The sequence below is a fragment of the Neophocaena asiaeorientalis genome, unplaced genomic scaffold (assembly GCF_003031525.2).
Source record: "Neophocaena asiaeorientalis asiaeorientalis breed wild unplaced genomic scaffold, Neophocaena_asiaeorientalis_V1.1 scaffold192, whole genome shotgun sequence".
NCBI classification, from domain to species: domain Eukaryota; kingdom Metazoa; phylum Chordata; class Mammalia; order Artiodactyla; family Phocoenidae; genus Neophocaena; species Neophocaena asiaeorientalis.
This window is the reverse complement of record NW_020185326.1, coordinates 5,116,624-5,144,096: the sequence shown is the minus strand read 5'-3', so window position 1 is coordinate 5,144,096 and position 27,473 is coordinate 5,116,624. Positions and strand designations below refer to the sequence as shown.

At 40.1% G+C, this 27,473-nt stretch overlaps 1 protein-coding gene across 1 annotated transcript in view; it reads left to right on the top strand.

The window, feature by feature from the left end:
• Window positions 1-27,473, top strand: part of TDRD7 (tudor domain containing 7) — an 89,550-nt gene that overhangs the window by 54,936 nt on the left and 7,141 nt on the right. Inside the window, exons 7-15 of the mRNA XM_024734407.1 lie at window positions 1,921-2,507; window positions 5,953-6,139; window positions 10,355-10,466; window positions 12,210-12,412; window positions 13,433-13,567; window positions 15,340-15,426; window positions 21,833-21,967; window positions 24,230-24,340; window positions 26,253-26,755. Of these exons, the coding sequence (XP_024590175.1) occupies window positions 1,921-2,507; window positions 5,953-6,139; window positions 10,355-10,466; window positions 12,210-12,412; window positions 13,433-13,567; window positions 15,340-15,426; window positions 21,833-21,967; window positions 24,230-24,340; window positions 26,253-26,755 (2,060 nt within the window). The remainder of the gene's footprint in view (window positions 1-1,920; window positions 2,508-5,952; window positions 6,140-10,354; window positions 10,467-12,209; window positions 12,413-13,432; window positions 13,568-15,339; window positions 15,427-21,832; window positions 21,968-24,229; window positions 24,341-26,252; window positions 26,756-27,473) is intronic.

Genomic DNA, 27,473 nt, shown 5'->3' with positions numbered 1-27,473 from the left:
TTTCCTCTAAGAGTTTGATAGTTTCTGGCCTTACATTTAGGTCTTTAATCCATTTTGAGTTTATTTTTGTGTCTGGTGTTAGGGAGTGTTCTAATTTCATTCTTTTACATGTAGCTGTCCAGCTTTCCCAGCACCACTTATTGAAGAGACTACTAACTGGGATTCTGTATGACAAGGGAAAAACTTACATAGAAATAGAATTCTGTTTTATTTTTCCATTTTCTCAAAAAGTATATTTCTCAAATCTTTTCTGGATACCCAGTCTGTGTCCTTGTATCTTAAGTGTCTTAAAGCACAGTGAAGATAGGCATTTTAAGATTCCAGATTTTAAAATGTGAGTCTTTGGAGAGGTAGGCTAACCATTGAGAGCAAAATGAGGAGTGTCCCAAATGTTTTGTGTTTCCAGCCTTAACATTAAGGACACAAATTGTGAATATCATATAAATACCATCCAGAGTGTCACACGGTGTCAGCAGGGTCAACTGTATTTATGTTCTCTCTTCCTAAGCATTATATAGAAAATTAGTAAATGAAGTCAATGTTTTTACTGACAAGCTACCCACCCAGCAACTTTAATATTCTATTCTTCTTGGGGAAGGGGTTACTTCTTGTAAGCTTGTATTATCACCTTAGTGGTCTGGATAGCCTCCTAAGGTCTTAAATTTCAGCTAAAGAATAGGTGAATAGGATCTGACAGAATAGAAGAATTTCAGAGGGCTATGAGTACTAACTTCAGTCTAATCGGAAATTGAGAAATTCTTTTTGTAAAGGACCAAGTAATAAATATTTTAGGTTTTGCAGGCCAAGAGCTTTGTGACTGTCACCCATAGTCTGGCACAACTACCCGACTCTGCCATTGTAGTGCAAAAGCAGCCATACGCACTACATAGAGAATGGCTGGGTGCCAATAAAACTTTGTTGATGTACACTGAATTTCATATCATTTTCATGTCACAAAGTAATTCTTTTAATTTTTTTTTCAGCCATTTAAAAATAGAAAAATCATTCTTAGCTCATGGGCTATGGAAAAACAGGTGGCACGTTGCATTGGGCCGCAGCCTGTGGTGTGCTGACCCCTGGTCTAGAAGTGGAAAGGCTTAGAACTTGGAAAAATGGTTCCATACATCAGTTTCTCTTTTCCTCCTTCTCTTATATTGAAGCCGTGCCTCTCTGGAATGTTATGAGAAGAAAATTAGAAATTGGATGGTATACAACTACTGGGCATTCTTAAGTCTTGTTGTGCCTCTCTGGAATGTTATGAGAAGAAAATTAGAAATTGGATGGTATACAACTGCTGGGCATTCTTAAGTCTTGTTCATTAGAGGGACAATACTTTTAGCTAACTTTCTACTGTAGTTGTTGGAAAATGTGTGCCTTACCTCTGGACTGACCTTCCTACATAATGGAAAGCTGAGGGTTTTCTCAGGACACTGCAGGAAGAAGAGAGACAGCACCTCAGTTTTGCCTGAATATTTCCTAGCTTTCTTCCCAGTGGTTTATTCCTGACAGTTCTGATACCTTTTCATGGTTTCATTCCTCCTTGTATTCTGTCAGTTTTGTAAGCTGTTGCTTTGTATTTGTTAGAGAAACTAGGTGAGACAAAACTATTTGTCAGAGAAACTAGGTGGTGTACAGGGCAGAAGCTCTCATGATTTCCTAGGGTTATTGGAGGTCAGGTGCTTCACATGGGAAATTCATACTATTTCATTTCCCTGCTTGTTACTGAAATGTGCATGATCATGTTTGCAGGTGAAGGCAGTGTATTAGAGTCTTAGTGATTGAGAAGAGTAAAATGTACAATTTTGTGTTCTCTTCATAAATTTGAAAAGTGTTTCTCTCAAATTTAAAATGCATTAATGTGCTCTCAGGTTGTTTTTAGCCATTAAAATATCTGTCATTTGCTGTATTTAAAAATTTCAGGTGGAAAAACCTTGCAATGGTGGTCAAGATTTACTTGTTTATCCAGCTAAGAGAAAGCAGCTTTTGAGAAGTGAACTGAATGCTGAAAAAGTGCCACCATCCCCACTACCTGCTCCAAAACAAATACCACCACTCAAAGGGTGTCCAACAGTTATGCCAGGAGACTTTAAAGAGAAAGTTGAGGAGCTGCTGGTGAAATACTCAAGTGGTCTTTGGGCCAGCGCACTCCCAAAAGCATTTGAGGACATGTACAAAGTGAAATTACCTGAGGATGCCTTAAAAAATCTTGCCTCGCTTTCCGATGTATGCACCATAGACTACATTTCTGGAAACCCTCAGAAGGCCATTCTCTATGCTAAACTTCCACCACCCACTGACAAAATCCTAAAGGATGCAGAGCAAGCACATGGAGATTATGATGTCAAGTCTGTGATTGAACAAGAATATTTGCAGATAGAAGAAAACATTACCAAAAGTGCTGATACCTTTATGGAGACTGTAACAATTCCTCCGTTAATCATTCCAACTGAGGCATCCCCATCTGTACTGGTGGTTGAACTGAGCAACACAAATGAAGTGGTTATCAGGCAAGTTTTATTTTCTAATTCTTTAGAATCCTAGTGTACTCTTGCTACTTGGCTATTCTTCATATAGATGCTGGTTGAGGAAGAATAATATATTTTTAGTTCTATAGAGTTATATTGAAGTATAATGTTTAAAATAACTATTTTTGCGAGAAAAGATTTCTTACAGTTTTAAAAATTGAAATGATGATATGGTCTGAACATGAAAATAATCTATGTCAAAAGCATAATGGTAACTATATAAGTCAAAAGCAATACCTAGTCCGTAGAAAGAGCAATCACCCACTAGGTAGGTAATACTGTTTAATCTGGGATTACGTAGTGTTTCCTAAAAGTCAGAATAGCTAAGCACCGCCTTCTAGTGTAATGCATCAGATTAGCCCTCTGGTTTCTCGAGCCTTTTGATATCATTGCCTGGGAGAAGGAATTATTGCCTAAGTGGCTAATGATAACTGGAATTCCAAAAATCAGTTCAGTTCAGGCACTTGATGTGGACTTTTGGAGGAAATGTAGAATACATAGAAAATATTGAAAGACTATAATTTGCTGTTTCTGACTTGGAATGAAGAATGGTAACCACTGTAGCTGGATCTCTGGAGGCAGCAGCCCAAGGTGTGGCTGTGGCTGGAGCAGAACAGAATCCAGGCTCCTTCACCCAAAATGTCCCTGTGCGTTGGACTCTTACTCTTCCCAAGGATCACAGCTGAGCTGGGAAGATCCAATGAAAGGCCACAAAAAATAATCAAAGTCCTATACAGCAAACCTATTGAAGCTTTTCTGTTTGAACAAACTAAGTCTGATGATGAAGTGAGAATCAAGTATCTTAGGATGTTCAAACTAGAACATGTAGGAGCTTTGTTGAGGTCCTTTTTATAGAGGGGTGGTAAATGTATAGAGCTTTTATTCTAAGATGTGGTATGGCCTGAAGATAGAAATAGCTTGCTGAGGGTTAGGGTTCCCACTGTGGGTCACTAATAAACTGAGGTAAAGGAAGGATGTTGAGGAGCACATTGCTAACTTTTACCATTTGACATTATAAAGAAAATCTAAATCTGCTTCCTTGGCAGGATCCTTTGGTATCTGTTACCAGTAGTCATTGGTGCCACTTTCAGAGAGCCAAGCACCCAGCACTGGACTGGATGAATCATGTGATTTCTTACGTTCTTCCCAAGATCTGGCAAGAATCTGGATCAGTTCCAGGACTTCAATAGGATGGGGGTTCAATCTACTCCAGGATGATTAGGTCCAGGGTCCTCAGGTTATCTAGATCCCTTTTTCAGTATAAGTTAGAATCCCAGAGCCAGCATTCTATGTGTTCATTAGGGTGGCTGGCAACCAGCAAGCATGATGGGTAATGTCTGCCCTTAGGTTGACCCTAGGTCATTAATATCCCCCCACCGTCCTGACCCCAGCAGGCTGAGCCCTATTCTACATCCACACCTTTACCCAGGCAGTAGACTCTGGAAACTAGTAGACTTGTGACTCATAAAAGTTACAGGGAGGTGCCGTGGCAGGACCCTTAGGTCAAGTATGGGAATCTGTTGTCTCCAGTCTAAAAATTAACTTTGTAAAACTTTGTATTTATGGCATATCTAAATTGGCCTGCATATCATTCTTCGTTCACTTGCTCAGGTAATTTGGGGATAATGTATGACCTTATTCTTGCCACTACCCACTCTTATACCAACTGTCATATTACCTCCTTACCCCGCCCAGGCATCGTTCTCTGTTGGTGGCTACAGAGAACAGAAGCAGCCTGCAGATCTCATGCTGCTTCTCACCACCTCCCTCCTCCCTGGCAGGAGCCCATGCTATGCAGACTACCAAACCACGGGCTACAGCCTAGGCCTCTGCCAGTTGAGCTCCCAGGACTGTAGCAGCGCTACCAGGAGGCCCCATGAGACTCCAGATCCCAAGGAAATGGGCACTTGAGCAGAGCTGCAGATCTACTAGGAGACTCCAGAGCCAAAAGTGCAGCTGTATTCCAGGCAGTACCCTAACATTTGTAAAGCTCAGTAACCTTAAATGATAGAGTATGACACAGCTTTTACAGCTGTTTCTGGAGTGAATAATATGCATGTCATATTTTGTTTTAAAATAGCCATTGCCTCCAAAAGAGGCATTATTTCCACATTGTGTAGGGCTTTTAAAAGCTTTTTTTCCTCTAGTAACAAATAGGTTGACTCTGGTTTCTTCTGTCCTGCTGATAGTTACCAAAAACACAGGAAGATACTCCTAAAAGGAATAGTTTCTGAAAGCTGTATAGGACCACTTGGGCCCTGAGTAGAAGCTAGAACAGTTCAAAGAGCAATGTTCTTGTGGCATATCCCCTGTCTCGCTGGCCAGGTGATTCTGGTGCTGGTACAGCATAGCCTTCAAACTCAAAAGGCTTCATCCCATGGCTGAGATATCTCCTGTTAAAGGAGCCAGGTTTGATTTGCCATGTTTTCCATCCTGGAAGGAGGCCTTTGTTGGAATTGTCTCTGAAGACTAAAGGACAAGGAAGCAGCAGCCTATTTATGGCAGAAAGCAAAACAGTATGTTTTGATAACATAAACTAGGACAAGGTGATTGCAGTTGTCAACAGCCAAAAATTGTAGAAGGGGGATAGAAGAGTATCCTGGAAAAAAACATTTCTTAAAAAGCATGCAACTTAAAGAGGCATTTATCTAGAACATGTCATCTCTTTAAGGGTATCAGAACTCAACATTTTGTTGTAATTTGTTCAAATTTGTTCAGTAAGTTGGAGGGATGGGTTGTCACATGGTTCTATCTATTGTTTTCAAGGGTTTGTTTTTCTCTAGGAGGAGTCAGATTTCATTGGTTTTCAGAGATTGAGACTTGTTCAGACCCAGCCTTAGTTAAGGCAGAACTATCAACTACATTCTCTTCTCAGAAACCTACACACATCTCCAGCAGCCTGAGTCAAAATCTCAGGTCGACTCTTGCTCATCTGGCTTCCACTGGTGTCTTCCTTTCCACTTCCTCCCTTTCCTTCCCTTGAGTCTTCTCTCAACCTGGTCCTCCCTGAGTGCTTACTGTTATATCCTCTAGTTCTCTGGATTGTTGTTGAGCATTTGCTCTGTTGTGTGGTGTGTTGGACCTTGGTCTTTTTTTGTGAGCTCCACAGTATTGTATTCTCCTTTTTCAAGGTACAATTGTTGGGCTTCCCTGGTGGAGCAGTGGTTGGGAGTCCACTTGCCGATGCAGGGGACACGGGTTCATGCCCCAGTCCGGGAAGATCCCACATGCTTGAAAAAAAAAAAAAAAAAAAAAAAAAAAAAAAAGATATAATTGTTTACTAACTCCATGTTCTCCTCCCTGTCAGTGTAAGCAAGTCTGAGCCTGGAACCAAAGATGACCGTAGAAAAACAGAGTAATATTAATGAATTCCTGTAGCTTTCCTTCTTCCAGGTTGCTTCATTTGTGTTCTCTTCCTTTAATTTAGGTATGTGGGCAGAGACTATTCTGCTGCTCAGGAATTAATGGAAGATGAGATGAAGGAGTATTACAGTAAGAACTCGAAGGCCACGCCCGTCCAGACTGTGCAGATTGGCCAGTTGCTGGCTGTGAATGCTGAGGAGGACGCCTGGTTACGGGCACAGGTCACCTCAACAGAAGGGAACAAAATAAAGGCAAGCATTATGAAGACAAACGTTATTTTTCAGATGAAAATGTTGCTTCTAATATTCTGTCCTCTCTAACTATATTTAGTTTTCCCCAGAAGTTGAAAAGATAGTATCTGTAAAAGATTATCTCTGTCAACTTTTAAGTCAGTGGTAGTTATATTATCTTAGAATTTTAGTTTAAAAAAAAGAAAAAAAATTCTTCTCCATTGTAGTACCATAACCCATGATGTAAGTAAGCAGGAAAAAAATCTCTGTTCCTATCCCCCAAGGTTATATAATGAATACTGATCAGAGCTCTGTGGGCTTCTTATCAAGGTCAATACTTTGGAGTGAGGGAAACCATACTGATTAGAGGAGATGGCATTCTTCTCTCCCTTCTTGCACAGCCAGCTGAGGAGAACCCCAGATAAGACTTGGGCCATGCCCCAAGTCTTGCCCTCTTGGTCATCTTGGAAAGGTTAGAGGGCTCGTTCACCAGTCTCTTCCCTCAGAGGCTCTAATACTTCCAGACTTGACCACATTCGTGGTGATCATCCTCTGCTCCATTGCCTCCTTTTTCCCTCAGCTCAGAGACCCAGAATCGGAACTCACTCATGAAGGCACAGTTTTGTCTAAATTTTGTAAGCAGGGTTAGCACATCTCAGAACCCTTAGCACTGTAGGGGGCAGGAAGTCCAGGTGAACAGGACCCCAGTCAGTGTGGCCCCATCACTGCTTTGTGTTCACTGAGAAACCTGAGTGGCCTCTAGTCGATAGGAGATAACTGCCCCAGACATTCCTAGCTAAACTTCAGTCTACTTGCTGACCGTTTCCCTGCCCTTAGGAAGTCTAATACAACTTAAGCTATTTGAAGGCACAGGGATTGCTTATGAAGAGAAGAACCATACAAACCCCGGTGACATGTTAACAGTGCATCAGTGTTTATAATAAATGCTACAAATACTCCACAAGGATATCTCCTAGTCTGAGATCTATAAGGCAAAAATAACTTGGGCCTTCCCCTTCCTTACCTCTACTTTGGGAATTTAAGCTCTGGAGTCAGTTAGACCTGAGTTTAAGTCCCAACTCTGCCACTTCTAGCTGTGTGGCCTTGGGAAAGTTATTTAACTTCTCTGATTCCTTACCTATAAAATCAGACACTATCATTATGCTAGTATCTTCCTGTTAAACTTTTCATTCATTTTTTCCACTGTCCTAGGGCAGGAGACAAGACTGACAAGTCCTTGTTCTCGAGAAGCTTATATGCTAGTAAAAGAAGACAGATAATGAACAAGTATACAATAAATAAACAGGACGATTTAACAGCAGTGAAGGAAATAACCAGGGTGCTGTGATAGAAAATAACTTTGAAGGAAGGGATAAGCAGGGAGATGTGATCTGGTTTATTTGCTTCAAAGATTGTTCCAGTGCCCGTGTGGGGCATGGATTGTAGTAGTGTAGAGAACATGGATTGTAGTAGTGTAGAGAAGGAGAGTAAGACTGGTTAGATGGCTATTGCAGTAGCCAGCAACTTGTGACCTGAATTAGGGTAGAAACAGTGGAGACAGAGGTAATGGGACGTATTCAGGATGTATTTGGAGGTAGAACTGATAGGACACTAATTCATTGGATGTGGAAGAGAAGGAAGGAGAAGATTCAGGATGGCTGCTGGGTTTGGGACTTGAGCAACCTGGTGGATATTGGTGCCATTTATTGAAACTGGGAAATCAGGGAAAAGAACCAATATATAGGAGAATCAAGAATTTTGTAGGACCTGTTAGGTTTGAGAAAAGCTATCAGATTTCACCTGGACAAGCCTGGAGCTCAGGGAGAAGTCAGGACTGGAGATGTAGCAGCAGGGTGGGAGGCATCAGCGTGTAGGTGCTACTTGAAGCCATGGGACTGGGTCAGATCTCCTTGAGGAAGAATCACCCATAGAGCAGAGAAGGGGACCCAGAACTAGGCTCTGAAACACTTCAGCATTTAGATGGTGGGTGTGAGAGGAGCAAAGAAGACTGTCAGAATGGCCAGAGAAGGAGGAAAACCAAGAAGGCAGTGTCACGGAAGCCAGAACAGGAAAGTACCTCATAAAGGAGGAAGGAACCAGCTGTGTCATTGCTTCTGAGAGCTGTGAGCTGGTGTGAGGAATAAATAGAGCAGCTTGGTGTGTTTTACGGTGGCAAGCTCTTAAGGCAGCAGTAGTTGTGGCAGTCCTGGCCTCATCTTCTTCCCCATATCCCATGAACCAGACAGAGATGAGTTTTACCCTTTATTAGGAGAAACCCCAGCTACTTGGAAAGTCTTGTTTCTCTTGAATTTTACTGTGCCTGACAGGAAGAACAGGTTCCCTCCTTGCTTTCCGCAGAGCTTGCTGAGTATGAGAAACAGGAACATGCGGTCACCCCCTCAGGTTGGTGCCAGTTTGGCCTGGCGCAAACCCACATCCCAGGGGTGTTTTCTGGGTATCCACTCAGGTGGTGCTGTGAGACCTGCGGCCACTTGAGGGAGCCAGAGATCCAGGAATGAACTGGGGCCCGGTGCCACGATTATGAGCCTGCTTGTGCTGATCTCAGGGCCAAAGGACACAGGACAGAGGGTGGTGAGAGTCCAGCTGGACAGTCCATGGGCAGATGTTTTATGAGCCGCAGATGACATACAAATACATGGTATCGTGATTCAAAAGAAGAAAGAAAAGAAAACAAGCTCCAGACATTACAGAAACCCTTTGAAGATTTTAGAGCAGTATTCTTTAGTCTCTTAGTGCTAGGAGTACATTCGAAATTGCCCAGGAATCATGATTTCACATACTATGTCCTATTCACAGACACGTTGTCTCCATTTTAACCTAGGAAGAGCAGAATCCAAGTTGTGGGTGTTGATAGCTATTAAAGGACACAAAAAGCTGCGTGAATCCTGAGGCCTTTGGGAAGGAAAAGCAGGTGCTAATTAGGGGTTGGAGAAGTGGCTGGCTGTAGTGTGGGGACCCTGCCAGGGATCAAGGCCTCGGCGGGCACTGAGTCAAGATACGGACTCTAAGAGATGATCCTTTCCAACGGGGGATATACAGGCCCCACAGACACGGCTATCAGGTGGTCAGGGAAAGGCGTTAGTCATCTCTCTATTCTTTTCTTCCTTAGATTCTCTGATGGGGAGAATTTTTCTTTTGTATACTTACTGTCAGAATCTTGGTGCTCAGAAGCTGTGGACTTTATTTTACTGCAGAAAGTAAAACTCTGTATTACTTGGTATTTTCTTTGCCATGCCTTTGCCCTGCGTTTTTGTGATTTGTTCTGTATTTGTAGTAACTATCTGCTTTAATTAGAGAAGTGTACTAAGTTTTCAACACTTTCCCTCTGATTCCTAGTTATCATTCTAAACCACGGCTTAATGTCTCTAGATTTATTTTTCTCCAAAAAGAAAAAGCTGTTGGTTATATAGTCCTTCTCAACTGAAGGTTTTATTAATACACTAAAAATAATATCCAGGCTCTCCATGATCTGTGATGGTGGTGAGGAAGTGCCATGCAAGTTTCTGTAAACACAGAGCTCTGTCCAGCAGACTTGGGACCTTTTCCTGAATTGGATGAAGGCCTAACCCAGCTTCACAGCCCCCAAAAAACCCAGAATTACCTACCTTTACAGTGTAGAATTCCATGTTATCCAGCCATGACATCATTGTTGTCATTGACAGAAAGCATCTCGGTCCCTGGAAGCATAACAGCTGAGAGCAAGCTGTCACAAGTGCTGCTCTGGGGATTTAGAATCTGATAAATACCACCAGTGTGATGCCTCCTCTAGAAATAAATAAGGATCTGCCTAAGGAAGCAGATCCTTAGTGGAGTTGTATAAATCAAGAAAGAATAAGGTGATGTAGGCATTATGCCAGCAAGGAAAGGGTGGGGACAGTCAGGGCTGGCAGACCAGGTACGTGTGCTTCTGAGAAGCTGACAACAGAAGGCATCGGAGTTCAGCACTCTCCCTCTTCTCCCCTTTGGCAAAGGCGCAGCGGAGGAGTGCGGCTTGGAAGTTAGGAGCCCTGGCACCCCTGGTCCCATTCCCAGCATTCCTCTTCCAGGCTAAGTCAGGAGTACCTCCCCTGGCATTTTCCAGGCAGTGGTGCCACTTCACATGCCGATTATGGGGTAAAATGAAGCCAGTTCAATGCATCAAGTGATTTTTTTTTTAAGAAATGAGGATAAAGAATTTTATTTGAACCTAAACGTTGTTGTTTCTGTTATCATTAGGTATGCTATGTTGACTATGGTTTTAGTGAAAATGTTGAAAAGAGCAAAGCATACAAATTGAACCCGAAGTTCTGTTCACTGTCATTCCAAGCTACAAAGTGTAAGCTCGCAGGTAAAAGGAACTTTTTTTAAAGTGCTCTCCACTTTGACAAACGTATGGACACCAAGCAGGGAAAGTTGGGGCCTGTGGGGGCGGGGGATGAACTGGGAGATTGGGATTGACATATATACACTAATATGTATAAAATAGGTAACTAATAAGAGCCTGCTGTATTTCTCTTTGTAAGATTTGATCATTATAAAAATGTTACAATGTTTTAATATATTTTTGTTACATTATATATAACATATAGCACATTTAACTTTTTTATTAAAAAGCCTGTTGGACATCTGAGAGGGTTTGGTTGCTGTTGCCGTAACTGCCCTAGTAATAGCTGTTCGAGGCCCTGTATCGTGGGATACAGGATCAGTGTAAATCATGTTGTTCGACCTGTTGTAAAGTGACTCCCAGCTTCGTTCCCACTGAGATGGACTCCGTGGGTGCTGCTTGTTAGCAGGGAACACTCCCTCGTGCACCCAAGCACGAGTCCAGCTGTGGGTCATGTGCGGTCTCTGGCACTGTCACGTATCACTGTTCTTTTCTTTCCTCCTCAAGGAAGCGTAGAGAAATGCACATGTGTGAGAGTGACGTGTAGGGATGACCTGAAAGTATGGGGGGCACACGTTAATGATGAGGAAAGACATTGGAATATGTATGCCTCATGCAGGAGAGCCAGAGCTATATTCAGAAAACTATCAGAATTGTTTTCATGAAAATTAGACCTGTGAAGAAATGCCTCCTTCCCAGCAGGGATGTCTTTATGTCAGAGGAACTGGGTTTGGCTCTCTCTGTGAGATAAATCTAGAGTGATTTAAAAATACTGGTACAAACCTGTGGGAGTTAGTTTTGAAAAGAACATATCAAGAGCATAGGAAAAGATTTAGGATGCTGAAATGAAAGGTTTGATAAAAGCTATAGAGGTGTGTGTCTGGAGAACAGAATATGAAAAAGAGAAAGGTAGGTCAGAAGGAATCTGTAAACTTTTGCTTACGGATTTAAAGGGGGAAAATATAGAAATAGACATTGTAGTACCATTGGGGAAATGATGCCCTAGTTTAATTAGTTTAATGAATTAGCTTAGAGTTGTCATATTATGTTATATGAAATTACAGTTTTCCAAGAATTTAAAGAATAATTAGACTGCAATAAAATTCACCTAATACCCACATTACATTAAACAGTATTTTACCTTTCTTTCATAAATCTGAAAGTTCTTTGGTATCCTCAGGGCCATGATGGTTTACTTAAAAAGAAAGAATGAAAGGGAGGGGGAAAGGTTGTCTAAATTTTCAATAAGTGCATGTTCATGCACGAAATAATTGTGCATATTTAATTAGAAAATGAAAAAACCAAGGGTATATTTTTAGGAAGAGTGTTACAAATACATGACTGGCAGACATAATTGGCTGACAACTTCTTTATGTGTTAGTCTTTTTGTTTTAAATATGTGTTTGTCAGTAAAGTGAAGGCTGTTTCTCCTAAGGTAGAAATTCAGATTGATCGTCAACTTTTCTTCTTGTTTTAAGATTGCCCGCCTTTGTGTAATCATTCAAAAGGGCATTCATGTTATAATAAATATTTTTAAACCTAAGGGTGGATGGTATAAAGAAGATTGTATAACAAAGCTTCCCTATAAAATTTAAGAATTTTGTAGTAGATTCATAATTGTAATAAGTAGCCAAAACAAACACAATCTCTGCATCTTAAAATGATTCTTCTAATTAAGTAGAAATTTAAATATTCAATATTTTTCAGGGTTGGAAGTTCTAAGTGATGATCCTGATTTAGTGAAGGTGGTTGAATCTTTAACTTGTGGAAAGATCTTTGCAGTGGAAATACTTGAAAAAGCTGATATTCCACTGGTTGTTCTGTACGATACCTCAGGAGAAGATGACATCAACATCAATGCCACCTGCTTAAAGGCCAAATGTGACAAGTCACTAGAGGTTCACCTTCAGGTACCACTGTGACCACTGTTGTCTATTCACAAGTATCACAGGAAAGAAATTCACCAGAAAAGAACGTTGTACATTTTAGGCTAACACTAGATAGAGACAGATTACGTATGTATTGGGAAAAAAGAGGAAGGAAGGGAGCTAAAAGGAGGGGAAATGCCAAAATATAAATAGTAATTATTAAGAATTGGATTTTTGTTTTATTTTCCAGTTTCCACAATGAGCATATATTAATTTTATATGAAATTATTTTGCAAAGATAATAAAGGAGGATAATTCAAATGAAGGGAAAATTAGATCAGTGAAGATGCTTATTAAATTGCTAGCTTTAACATTTTTTAAATGTGAAGAACATAGATGTCTGTACGAAAGGACACTTTTAAATAAATTATAGAGCAGCCACTCGAAAGAATGAGATGTTAAAAATGATCATTTTTAAGGCTTCATAGCAACATTGGGAAAATATTTGTTTTAATAAGTAGAGCAATAGTAAATTGCCTTTATATTATGATTTGACCAAAAATGGCTAAAATTAAACCTTTACTGTGATTATAATTTTTTAAAGTTACTAAAAATTCCTGTGGCCCATGGACGTGAATTAGAAAGTAAACTGATAATGGGATTGATTTTGTGAGAGTTTTTTATTTTTATTTCTGTTAATGCTGCAAAAATATGTTTTATATAATAATTCTTTTTCTAAATTAATGGGGAGAAGATAAACCAGAGTTAAAGCAGAGCTAAAAATACTCATAGCCTTTCAGACAGTAGAAAGTGGTAATAACATAATGTGTGCAAAATGTCTACTCTGTGCCTGACACAAACGATACCAGATATTCCTTTTGGAAAGAGTGGTATGCAAACTAGTTTTTCACATTTACGTTACAAATTTCATTCTATCTGTCCTCCAGCTTGCTTAGAAGATTGAAAAGCGCAGAAATTTTCAATGAGCTACTTAGATAGATCCCCTTAGGTAGGTAAGAGCTGCACTCTGTTCTCACATCCTTGGTGTGTCCTTTGTTTCAGGTCGATGCCATGTACACAAATGTCAGAGTGACTAATATTTGCTCCGACGGCACACTCTACTGCCAGGTGCCTTGTAAGGGTTTGAACAAGCTCAACGACCTTCTGCATAAGATAGAGGAATACTTTCATTGTAAGGTATGGCCAAGCAGCATCCACCTCTAAGATGAGTCCTAACATTGCAAACAAGAGGAGTCACTAAATTGTACATGTGTAGTAAGTTTTGTATATTTTGAGGTAGACTCTCTAAAATAGAGGGTAAGAGCCCCAGACTTCAGAATTTAAAACAAAAATAAAAATCCCCACTAGTTTCTTCATGGTAAAATGAGGATAATAATAGTGAGTACCCACAGGATTGTTATGAGGACTAGTCACAAGGCTGCTTATTATTAGCACAGGGCCTGGCACATAGAAAGTGTGCAGCGACCGGTAGATTTGTCATTCACAAGGTGCAGTTGATGAGCCTACAGTTCAGCTGCCTGTGACTGTCTGCTCGAGCAGCTGGCTCCTCTGCCTGGCCAAAGACGGAACCGTGGAATTTAGAAGGAGAATAAAACTTCCGAGGCATCACTCCCCAACCTCTTTATGGTCCCTGAGAGAACCTGCGCCTTGGAAAATGTGGTTCTGCAGTTTACATTTATTAGTAATCTCTTTTCCCTTTAATTCTAGTATTATTTTCTGAATCAGGATCTGTAGAGGTTTTGTTTTAAGGTCCTAAAGGGACCTCCTTACCTCCATTTGGACATTATAGTTGTAATCCACAATATGCTGTGGTTTCCAAGTGACTAAACTCTGATGCCGCTTCATCTCTGACCCCCTCACCTGGAAGTGAACCCTTGCCTCTGACCTACAGAGCACCCCGAGTGCCTCATGACACTTGTACGCAGCATTGCTTTAGCTGTTTGGGTATTTGTTTGCTTTACTAGAGTATAGGCTTCCTGAGGGCAGAGACTGAGCCTCACCAGCTTCTGGTAAGTACCTAATTCATTTAGGTACCGTAGTAACTTATCTAGTGTCTTACATAAAATAGGTATTCCAAAATAGTTGCTGAAGTGGATTAAACTTGTATTTAGACTACAGCCTAGAATCGAGACATTAGATCTATAGCTTTACCTCTTTCTCTGTTACAGATGTCTTAGCTTGTATCTCAAGGTCATTACTTAAGTTTGATTTGCGGATCTATCCTAGAGAAATCTGAGACATCCAGAGGGTGACTGTAGTTACTCATTTGCACGCATGTGCTTATAATCTATAATGGTGAAAAGCACTCTTGATAGTTCTTAGTGCCCTGGAAACTCAAGTGGAAGGAGACATTGCCTTTGGGGAGAGTAGAAACACTCACCCTGAAGGAAGGAGGCAATGGCAGGTCCCCATTTCAAGCTGCGGCGGCGGAGGAGGATGAAAACACTGAACAACATTGAGCTGGCACTGATATCCATATGTGTGTTGATAACGTTTCTTTTGTTTTGGATTAAAATCTTATCTTTGAATCTTGAATGTTAAAAGATGAAAAGAGGAGGCCTTATGAACAGCTAGCCTAATTGCTTCCCTTTCATACAGGCTGTTCATTTTATCGGATTCATCTTCCCTCTTTGTGTTTAACTGATGGTGCCTGAGCCTGGATGAATTATACTGACCTCCATGCTAACATTTTTAGACATTTTAACAAGGCTGATTTATGAGCCATGTGCAAGGAAGGAGGGTAGATGGCTGCCACCAACATATGAGAAACAAGGCAGAAGCCCTACAACCCCTGTACATATGCTGTGTCCACTGTAGCACACACCTCGCCGAAAGCCTGATCACATACGGGTGAAGCAGTTTGCCTGTGCCACAGCGGTGTTTTTCTCATGGTGTAGCAACGTGCTCTTTGCTGAGAATAATAAGTGTCATGCGTTTCTGTTTTGCAGCACATGACCTCTGAGTACTTCGTTTCATTACCCTTCTGTGGGAAAATCTGCCTCTTCCATTGCAAAGGAAAATGGTTACGAGTAGAGGTAAAATCAGTCACTTGACTTTTTTTAAACTTAAGATGAAATATTTCAGACATATAAATGAGGTTTTTAAAAAATGGAGTAAGCATCCATATACTCATCACCAGTTTAAGAAATAAAACATGATACATGAAACCAATATACAGTTGATGCTCCCTGTCTGCAGCCCTTTCTTTTACTCCCACCCCGGGGGAGCTACCAGCTGAATTTCGTGTTTCTCCTTCCTATTCACTGCTTTAGACTTTTACTATATTTGTGTCTATACACACATACTTTTACTATCTGTATATTTCAATATAGAGATATTTAAAATGTAGAAGTGAATAGTATATATAATATTTATAGTAAAAACATGAATAAAGTATAACTAAATGAATGAATGTCTTAAAAATTTACACAAATTGTAAGATGTATTGATTCTTCTATAACATGCTTTTTCATTCATTATGTTTGTGATGTAATCTGTTTTCCCTGCTGTATGCTGTAACAGTGTACGAATATGCCAACATTATCACTCCATTCTTCTGACAATGGATATTTAGATTGTGTCGAATTTTTTCCTATAAACAGCACTACCATGAACCTTCCTGTGCATATCTCCCAGGGTACATATGTAGGAGTGGAATTTCTGGGCATAGGAAATGCCTAATTGCTCTCCAGAGTCACCCCTCCCTCGAGGGGTAGCCCTTTGAGTGTTCTGGCTTCTTGGGGGCATCTCATGTCCTCCCTCACCCCTGCCCAGGATGGCTTGGGTTTCAGTGTTCACATATTCCTCTATTTCCAGGGCCTAATAATTGTTTTATTTTCTTACAAGCTCAGTTATGAATTTGCAAGGAGGTTTGTTATATTTTGTCATAAATCTCTGTATGTTTTTCAAAGGTAGGTTTTAGATTTTTGTGGTTTCTTTCTTTTCTTCGTCTTCTTCTTCTTTTTTTTTTTGATATCTATTTTGCCCAGTTAGTAAAATTGCAAATCTGGGCTTGATTTTTTTTTTTTTCCACAGTGGTGCTTAACCTAGGTGCAAAGACCTCTGCTTACAGGGAGCACCTGGACCCCTACCCAACAATTGTATGCAAATTATGTGTGTGTGTATTATGTATTTTGGAGGGAAAGTATTCATAATTTTCTTAAGATTCTCAAAGAAACCAACCCTAAGTAAGAATCATTGCTTTATTGAGTTTTATTACTGCATAGCAGCATTGTGATTACTTAATTGTACTGATTTTCCCTTTATTTAAGTAAATCTTGATCATGGCCACTTTAATGAAAGCATCAGTTTTGAAATAACTATTGTCAATGTGAATGTGTGTCAGAAAGTTGAGATCTGGAGTTATATGACTAAGATTTGGGTGCTTAGCTATAAACTTCAAAACATGATTTGTTAAAAAGAACACGACATTATCTGAATTTTAAAGCTCTGTGCTGTTTAGTGTATAATATATAAATGCACAAATACTTAATTTTTTAACCTTTTATTTTGAAGTAATTTCAGACTTTTAGAAAGTTGCAAAAATATTTTAAGGAGTTCCCATATGCCCTTTACCCACCATCTCCAATTGTTAACGTCTTACATAACGATTATCAAAATCAGGAAATTAACATTGGTACAATATTATTAACTAATCTGCAGAACATACTGACATTTCCCAGATTGTCCTCCATATGTCCTTTTTCTGGTCCAGGATCCCAAGATGTATTTAGTTGTCATGTCTTCTTAGTTTCCTCCAACCTGGCAGTTGCTCAGTCTTTGTTGTTTGTGGTCTCTTGAAGAGTAGCAGTGTTTTGTAGAGTGTCTCTCAACTTGAGTTTCTCTGTGTGTGGAATCAGGCTGTGCCTTTTTGGCAAAAATACCTTCTCAGTGTATGCTCAAATGCTTTAGATAAATATCTAGTATTATTTTTATTACTGTCAAGTTGTGTATTATCTACTTTTGAGGTAGCAAAAGTGTTCATTCTCTTAGTGATGCATAGAAAGTTAAGGAAAGAAAGATGGTTAATGAAAAGCAGATCCTGTGTTTAAGTGATGTATTTGCTCTTGACATTGTAACTTGTCTAAAATTTAGTGCCTATACATTCTGAACTTATTCTGTAAGTCCAACCAACTTTATTCAGTGCAGTGGCCACTACTCTCCCTGTTTCCCTGTAGAAGTGGTCTGCATTCACTCTGCACCATCTTCCAGTCAGTCCTCAGTCACTGCCACATGACTTCTGCCCACAGTCCATCACAGAACCTGTTCTTGTGAACAGCATCTTAATTTTGCAGTTGAATTAGTATCTTCCAGGTCTTGTCGTACCAGACCTCTTTGCTGCATCAAACAGTGTTGAAACTTGAAATTCTCTTCTCACTAGGCTACCATGTTATCAAATCCTAATTTTCCTCATGATAGTCTAATAATTCCTTCTCTTATTTTTCACCCAAACCTCCTTCCACCCCCACTTCTGAAATGTCAGTGTCCCTAAGTCCTGTCCAGGCTCATCACTCTTCTCGGCCTCTGCATCCTTCTAGGTAATCCTATCTCATAGTTTCAGGTACCATTTTGGCCCTAATGACTCCCAAATTTGTTTTCCAGTCCTTGATGGGCTGCAGATTTGAGCAAAAGCCAGCCTAATTGTCCATCTCACAAACTCTTTTAAGTTCTACATGTCTGAAACCAAAATTATCTTTCCCCATCCTTACCTTTCTCCCTTATCTCTATTTTAGTGGTACCTCCATTCATGCAGCCATGCAGGCTGTTTCTTAAGAGTTATCTTTGACTCCTACATCTTCCTCAGCCCCAAGTGCTACTAATCACTGAACACTGCTGATTTTACAACTTTGTTAATTCTTGCCTGGAACACCGCAGTACCACACCAACTGGTTCCTCTGCCTTCACTCCTGTCCTCCTCTAGTCGAGTTCCGTATCACTAAGAGTAGCAACCCAAAATGCAAATAATTATACATCCAACTTATGACGAGACTTACTGTTTCCATGACACTAAATGCTTTTTTAAACATGACTGATCTCATTTCATGTTCACAAAACCCTGTTATCCCTGTTCTTACTGATGAGGAAAGTCATCCAGCTAAAAAGTGGGAGAGCTGAGATTTAAAACCAAATCTATCTGATCCTAAAGCCCTCGCCAACAATTTTAGAAAGCTGACCATCTCATTCTTCTACTTAAAGCTTGACATTGGCTTCTCATCTACAGGGTAAAGTCTTAGTTCTTGAAGGCATGATATCTGCTTCTCTTGCCTTGCCCGGCCTCTCATTTTATGCTCTAACATAACCAGAATGCTTGTAGGCCCCACAAGTAAGAAGTATGTGTGTGCCTTTGCCCATCCTCTCCCCTCTATTTGAAATGTCCAGATTCATACCTAACTGGACTCCTACCAACCTTGTTTACTCCCATTCATCATTTAAGGTGCAGCTCTGAAAGGGCATAGATTTGTGAAATTTATGAAATTTCAGTTTGTGAAAAAGGAAATACAAATGCCCAGTAAATATGATTATTTCTTAAAGTAACAAATTTGTGTAAACAAATTTACACAACTTAAATTATCCAGCCAAAGTGATTTCATAGATAAGTCACAATGTATGTATATGATAGACTTAAATAACATTAAAATGACATAGAAGACAAATAATATGAAATATTTTTATGAGACACTGAGTGGAAAGCAGTCAACTATGAAATAGTATCTACAAATATTTTGTAATTCTTGTAAATCTAATCTTTTGTGAATCATGGGTAAAAGACTAGAAGGATAATTGTAACCTATAGTAGATTACAAGTGATTTTTATATATTTAAGTATATAAATTTTCTACAATGGAGGCATTTTACTAAAATAAGAAGAAAAAAAAGTAAATTTTTAAAGAAAAGTACCAATTCTAGGCATTCCCTCCTCCTGAAAGCTTGCCCTAACACCTGCTTCCTGCTGGGTCAGGTACCCACTCTCTGTGTTCTCATAGTACCCCAAGCGCAACTTCATTATTGCCTTTACTACATTATAGTATGGTTATGTATTTGTGTCGTCTCTCATGGCACTAGGAGCTCTTTGAGAAGGGGAAGTATATCTTTGTAGCCTAGTTATGCCTGGATATAACAAGCATTCAACAGATACCATCCATACCAATATATATGTTCAGTATGTATGTTTGAATAAAATATTAAACATTTAAAAATATTAAACATTTAAAAATATTCCTCCATGGGACTGTTTGTGTTTATCATGTCTTAAGAGATTTAAAAATTTATGCTATTATATTAATCAAGCATTCTCTCGGGCAGTAGAAAAAGGCTTCACTTCTGGCGAATCTGACTTCCAAGAAGAAAGTGGCCCAGTTCTTAACAGTCATCATACCGAAGGCACCACCATGCTTAGGTAGCAGTTAGTGCAGTTGTAGGCGTGAGATCTCAGCCCAGATAACCACCCCCATGGGGCTATATTTGGCCACTGTAAATATTTAACAATGGCAAGGGTCACAATGGCATTTTAGGGGCATATTAGGGGAGATTGTGGCATTTAAAGGTGCATCCAGAATGTTACATTGTGTTCTTGCCATTTGGCCACAGGTAGGTAATTATTGCTTTGATTCAGTGTGTAACTTACCCATTTTTTTTTAAACATCTTTATTGGAGTATAATTGCTTTACAATGGTGTGTTAGTTTCTGCTTTATAACAAAGTGAATCAGTTATACATATACATATATCCCCATATCTCCTCCCTTTTGCGTCTCCCTCCCTCCCACTCTCCCTATCCCACCCCCCTAGGTGGTCACAAGGCACCGAGCTGATCTCCCGGTGCTATGCAGCTGCTTCCCACTAGCTATCTATTTTACGTTTGATAGTGTATATATGTCCATGCCTCTCTCTCACTTTGTCCCTCCCCGTATCCTCAAGTCCATTCTCTAGTAGGTCTGCATCTTTATTCCCATCTTGCTCCTAGGTTTTTCTGACCATTTTTTTCTTTTTTCTTTCTTTTTTTTTAGATTCCATATATACGTGTTAGCATATGGCATTTATTCTTCTCTTTCTGACTTACTTCACTCTGTATGACAGTCTCTAGGTCCATCCACCTCACTACAAATAACTGAATTTCATTTCTTTTTATGGCTGAGTAATATTCCATTGTATATATGTGCCACATCTTTATCCATTCGCCTGTCGATGGGCATTTAGGTTGCTTCCATGTCCTGGCTATTGTAAATAGTGCTGCAATGAACATTGTGGTACATGACTCTTCTTGAATTATGGTTTTCTCTGGGTATATGCCCAGTAGTGGGATTGCTGGGTCATATGGTAATTCTATTTTTAGTTCTTTAAGGAACCTCCATACTGTTCTCCATAGTGGCTGTATCAATTTACATTCGCACCAACAGTGCAAGAGGGTTCCCTTTTCTCCACACCCTCTCCAGCATTTATCGTTTGTAGATTTTTTGATGATGGCCATTCTGACTGGTGTGAGATGATATCTCATTGTAGTTTTGATTTGCATTTCTCTAATGATTAATGATGTTCCCATTTTTGACAAATGATACAAAGTATCATTGGGCTTTCTGACTAAGCTATAAAATACCAAAATGTGTCATGTTTTAAAAATACATAGTATTGGGACCTCCCTGGTGGTGCAGTGGTTAAGAATTCACCTGCCAATGCAGGGGACATGGGTTCAAGCCCTGGTCCAGGAAGATCCCACATGCCGCAGAGCGTCTAAGCCCGTGCACCACAACTACTGAGCCTGGGCTCTAGAACCCACGAGCCGCAACTACTGAGCCCGTGCTCTAGAGCCCGCAAGCCACAACTATTTAGCCCGCACACCTAGAGCCCGTGATCCGCAACAAAAGAAGCCACCGCAATGAGATGCCCGCGCACCGCAACGAAGAGTAGCCCCCACTCGCCGCAACTAGAGAAAGCCCGCGTGTAGCAACGAAGACCCAAATATAAATAAATTAATTAATTTTAAGAAAAGACCAAGTTTAACTGTAAAAAAAACCCAACATAATATTTACCTACCACAAGTAAAATTCTGTCTCTGAATTCTCTCTATTATTTCCTCATTGCTAAGACACAGTAGTTTTGTTTTTTTTCCTCACATCCTGATATTTTGGAGAACAGACTGTATCTTACGATTAGCAGTATATAATAATGTATCAAATTGTTTTACAATCAGTAGTATCCTAGAATTGAAAACATAGTAATTATTACTATATTTATGAATTAACAGCAAGATGTTGAAATCAATTCTACTATAAAAGAATATCTATTTGGTAAATAAGTACATTTTAAAATAAGAGAAAATTCAATCCGCACTGATAGTTTTTGTTGCTTTTTATATGCATTTTAGAGCTGTACAAAATGTAATTGCACAGAAGCATTGTGGCCTTTTGGATATGCTAATAAATCAGCCAACACTTGTCTCATTGCAGATCACGAATGTTCACAGCAGCCGGGCTCTTGATGTTCAATTCCTGGACTCTGGCACTGTGACGTCTGTGAAAGTGTCCGAGCTCAGGGAAATTCCCCCTCGGTTTCTCCAAGAAATGGTTGCAGTACCACCTCAGGTACTATATGTTACAAGCCTAGGAGATTGGCTGAAAGGGATTTGGATGTGTTCATAATCACATTGTGAGATGCTCTCTCAGTTTTTGATGATGATTGAGTTTAGCAAAATTGGAAATGATCCAAATGGTGGCTCACTTAGACAAGAAGACCAGTGAGACTTACAGAATATTGTTTGATAAATGTTTGTTTTCAAGCATGTTGAGTCATCAGGCTATATTGTCCAGTTAGAGGTTCCACTTTAATAATTAGATGCCAGTGCTGGCTTCTACACAGTTTCAGGATATTATATGTAAATATTTACTTCCAGAGTTCTTAATTTAATTAGGTAACCATTCTCTTCGGATATATGTTTATATTTAACCTTCTCCTCATAGATTTTAGTGAAAAGATTAACTTCAGTCTATCCTTCCTCTCTTGATAAAAATTCAAGATGATAAGAAGTTTGAATTATTTTGAATTAATTAAAATTATTAATAGCTATTTCCTACTTAGGAGAAGTAGAGTTTGTACAGAAATCCATCATGCTTTGAAAATAAAATTGTTCAACATTCTATCATTTCAAGGGGCCCCTTGACCTATATTTACCGGAAGATTTCTTACGTATCAAAACTCAGTGAATAAAAAGTACTTGACCATAATTTGCCTGGCTTTTATAATTTCTCTCACTGCAGTCACTGTCGCCTTTCCTAAAATGACTATTGCAGAGAAGCTGTTTAACTTGAGTTCAAGCCAATTTTCAGAATCACATTTTTTCTTATTGCTGCTCAGCATAATATTGAAAATTGTTAGACCTTTAAGTGCTGCTTTCACTTGATAACACCTCTGGCCTCTGTACCCCTTGTTAGAACATCCATCTAGGGCCAGCCTTACCTAGAAAAGGTTTCCGGGGCTGGAGGAGATGGGTGATCTGTTCCACTGCTTCTGACTGTCTGAAAATTACACAGGTGTACTTTCTTGGTAAAAGCCACTATAATTTTTTCTATTAATCTTATCTGGATTTTTTATTTGATAGATGTGAAGTTGGGGGAACCTTTAAAACCAGCTAGGGCAAGCCTCTGGCTAACAACATCTCCCCAAGAGGTTCAGAGTAGCAAACTGATGGCCTGTTGGCCAAGGCTGACCCATGAATATTGGGTCTGGGCCCTTGGCTCGTATAGTGTTTTAAAATGTGAATTAGTTGTCTGCTTCTAGCTTCTCTTGACAAACTAGAAAACATGACTCTATTGAGCAGTCCCCTTTATGGCACAGTGCTCTGTGGGAGCTTGGGAAGTGACGTTCTCCTCTGCAGGGCTTGTGCTCTCCAGTGCGCAGGCCCCAGCTGGCCCGCCTCACTCCCTCTTTGCCCACCTGGCACCTGCACTAGTAGAGTCTGCTCTCTTTGCTCTAAGTGACCTCCTCCCCACCCAGAAAGGTACCTCATGCAGGGGGCACAGTGGGAGACTTGGAGCCCCCAAGGATGAAGGGAGGGTGTATGACAGGGAGGGTGGGGCTCAGAGAGGAAAGAAGAAATCTAGGAATCCTGGAAGTCAGTTTCATCTCCTGCATAAAATTGCCTCCATCAATTCAAAGGCTTCCGTGAGACTGGAGGGAGTCCCTGGGGTTACCTTTTCCTCCCTGATGTAGCCATTATGCCGAAGCTTGTGCAGTGATGGTGGGAGGTAAAAAGCATCAGGGAAAATGAGGCTTTTAGGGGTCACTGGGTTTTAGTTTTTCTTTCCCTCCTTAATTCTCATTACGACCTCCTTCAAAAGGTAAATACAAATGCCTGGGGTACTCAGGAAATGCTTCATTCAGCCGGAAGGCTCCACAGAGATTTTTACAACAGGAGTCAGATTTCATCCAAATGACACTTCATTTTTTTTTTAGTTGGGCATAAAGGGAAGACCTAGATATAAGTCCCAATCTTGTCTTCACGACTTTGTGATCTTACACAGGTTAGTATCTCTGAGTCTGTTTCACCGTCTGTAAAATGAGATCACAACACTGGCCTGCCATGCGGAAGTACTGTAGGGTGAGAAGTATGTGAAGTGCCTGGTATAACCCTGGCTCATGATAGGAGTAGAGACAATGGTAGTAACATAAATAGATCAGGAACATAGCAGATGCTACAGCCCGAGAACTGTGATTGTCATTATTAGCTATTGCTGTTGCTTGCTCTCTATCTTGGCAACATTTGACTTGTAGGAAAATAATATTGACACTACTCATAAGTACCTATTTTAAGATGGCATGTCCTCTTTTCTGTTGTGTTTTCTTTTCAGGCTATAAAGTGCTGTTTAGCAGATCTTCCACAGTCTATTGGCATGTGGACACCAGATGCTGTGCTTTGGCTAAGAGATTCTGTTTTGAATTGCTCAGACTGTAGCATTAAGGTTAGTTATCTTACTGGTCTTGATAAAAGGGGGCTGTCAGCCAGAAGGACTCACTTTTTTTTTTCCCACTTGTTTTTGTGAAAGAATTTTATCTTACTGTAAACTGATGCTTTCACCTCTGACACACTTTTATAGTCAAGAGGTTGGTTACATGTGTTGCTATAAGATATCTGATGGTTTAATTTTTATTTAAGAATATATCCTATATCTCCAGTGTTACTTTTAAACCCTTTATATAATTTTTTGATTATTAATAAGGTAGCAGGTAGTTCCGTGCTCCTATTTTGCTCCATGATAAGGAGTTAAGTCTGCAACAGAGGACCATGTATCTCTTGATAAATGTTTCTAAAGACCATTTAAATAAGTCCGGTACTCCTTTCTTTTATCCCTAAAGTAAAATGGATTATAAACAAATATTTGCTTGTAATCTTGGTTTTTGTCTCTTCCTAAAACTTATTTAAACTGCTTTATTTCTTTCACTAGCGTGTTTCTTTTTCACACTCTTGCATCTTCATATCAAAAACACTGCTCATATTTCCAAGAATAGAAATGTAAGATAATATTTCTCTATTTTAACTGATGTAAATAGTGTTATCATTTTATATAAGCATTTAACAATGTTAGCACTGAAATGTCCTTGAGAAATATCTTCATGAAGACCTCCCACTTACTCGAGCCCACACTGATTTTCCTATCTTCATTCTCCTCTAGGGTTTATCATGTGCAATCACACAGTTATATACCATTTTATATTCTTCAATTGCCACATGAATATTGTTTTCTCAGCTACATTTTCAGCTCCTAAAGCCAGGGTATTGGGTAGTCAATAAAAATCTTTTTAATGGTTGATTTTTGAAATGGTGTTTCTGTACCATAAATATCAAAATGAATTAGCAGTCAGTACTTCATTAGCCCTCCAAAGAATGAATTTAAATAGACTCCTCTTGCTAGGAGAAAAGCTTTTAAAGTAAATTACTTTAGAAGGATTGCCTTGCTGGTGTCTCCTTGTCTTCATGCCTGTGTTCCTGCCTTTCATTTCTAGCCCAATTTGGTAAAAGATAGATGTGGCTAGAAGTGTCTCATTTCTGTTATTCCTAAGATAAACCAGAGGAGTTGATGAGAAGAATTAACAGTCACCCAGCCCTTTGGGACACACAGTCCAGTTATCAACGTGTGGTGCTCCCATACAGACATTCACCCCTCTGACAGAAAAAGGTAGCCAGGTGATCAGAGGTCTCCTAGGCGAAAGGTACAAAATGGTGACTATAATTTTGGCCTATTCAGTGGAGCTTTCTTCCTCTTTTTCTCCCAAGGTCCCTCTCCTCTCATGTAACTGGGGGAAAGGGAGAGGGGTGAGAGCAGATATTAGGACCAAACAAGGACTTTGGACCAAAGATCCCAAAGGGTATGGTGAAGGTCAAAGCTTTTTCTTTCCCTTCCCTGTCTGAGGGTACACCAGCATTAAGCAGAATTCTTACAGGACATTTTGCCATTTTTATTATTTTTTATTGTTGAAGTTGGATGATGAGCACATGGGGATTCATTGGGTTACTCTTTCTTCTTTGAGTGTTTTAACATGTCATTAATATAAAAAAATTACTCATGATATATAGAATCACTTCCTCTCAGTGATAATGACCTCTAGCCAGTCATAGATATTCTCAGTTTTTAGAGGTTAGTAAATTTTTCATTTCCACAAGCTTGCCGCTGGTTTCTAGACTACTTGGACCTACGAGCTTATTCATTGCTACAGCTGTGATAGATAATTCATCTGACCTCAAATAAAATGATTTTAGCAAGTTGGGTTCTTTGCAAAATGCTGTTTTATAGTATTTAAAGTTAATATTATAACCACCTCAGAATTCAGCGTGAACTTGGATTTCTTTAAGTTGGTTTTGTGTGTTTTCCAAAGGTGACAAAAGTGGATGAAACCAGAGGGATGGCACATATTTATTTATTTACCCCCAAGAACTTCCCCGACCCTCACCGCAGTATCAATCGCCAGATCACAAACGCAGACTTGTGGAAGCATCAGAAGGATGTGTTTCTGAGTGCCATATCCAGTGGAGCTAGCTCCCCCAACAGCAAGAGTGCAAACACCTCCATTGTGGGCAACACTGGAGAGAATTTCAGAAAGAGCCTCTCGGATATCCTCAAAAAGTCGTTGGTAGACCATACCAGCTCTTTCTCCATGGAGGAGCTGCCACCTCCTGTCCACTTGTCCAAGCCAGGGGAACACATGGATGTGTACGTGCCAGTGGCCTGTCACCCGGGCTACTTTGTCGTCCAGCCGTGGCAAGAGATACATAAGCTGGAAGTTCTGATGGAAGAGATGATTCTTTATTACAGTGTGTCTGAGGAGCGCCATGTGGCAGTGGAGAAAGACCAAGTGTATGCTGCAAAAGTGGAAAATAAGTAGGTCCTTGGACAGACAGAGCCTTTTATTCTCCTCCTAAGAAAAACGTGTAGAATGATACCAAGAGTCCTTAATCCCTGCAGGGGGACTTGGAACTGCACAAATGGGAATTTTGAATGTGAAATAAGACCAATGAATTGTGCAATTTTCTTATATTTGAAATGATGCCATTTATCTAAAAATCGAATGACCCTAGTCCTCTTAAAAACCTCATTATATCTAAAGTGAATGTTTAAATATTTTTTCTACTTTCCTATGAGAAAAATATTTTTTTATTTAAGAAATAATGTTTTTTATTTAATGACTTTCTAAATTTTAAAAATAAAATGTTTAGGGGCTTCCCTGGTGGCGCGGTGGTTGGGGGTCCGCCTGCCGATGCAAGGGACGCGGGTTCGTGCCCCGGTCCGGGAGGATCCCACATGCCGCGGAGCGGCTGGGCCCATGAGCCATGGCCGCTGAGCCTGCGCGTCTGGAGCCTGTGCCCCGCAACGGGAGAGGCCACAGCAGTGAGAGGCCCGCGTACCGCAAAAATAAATAAATAAAATAAAATGTTTAGGGCTTCCCTGGTGGCGCAGTAGTTTAGAGTCTGCCTGCTGATGCTGGGGATGTGGATTCGTGCCCCGGCCTGTGAGCTATGGCCACTGAGCCTGTGCGTCCAGAGCCTGTGCTCCGCAACAGGAGAGGCCACAACAGTGAGAGGCCCGCGTACCGCAAAAA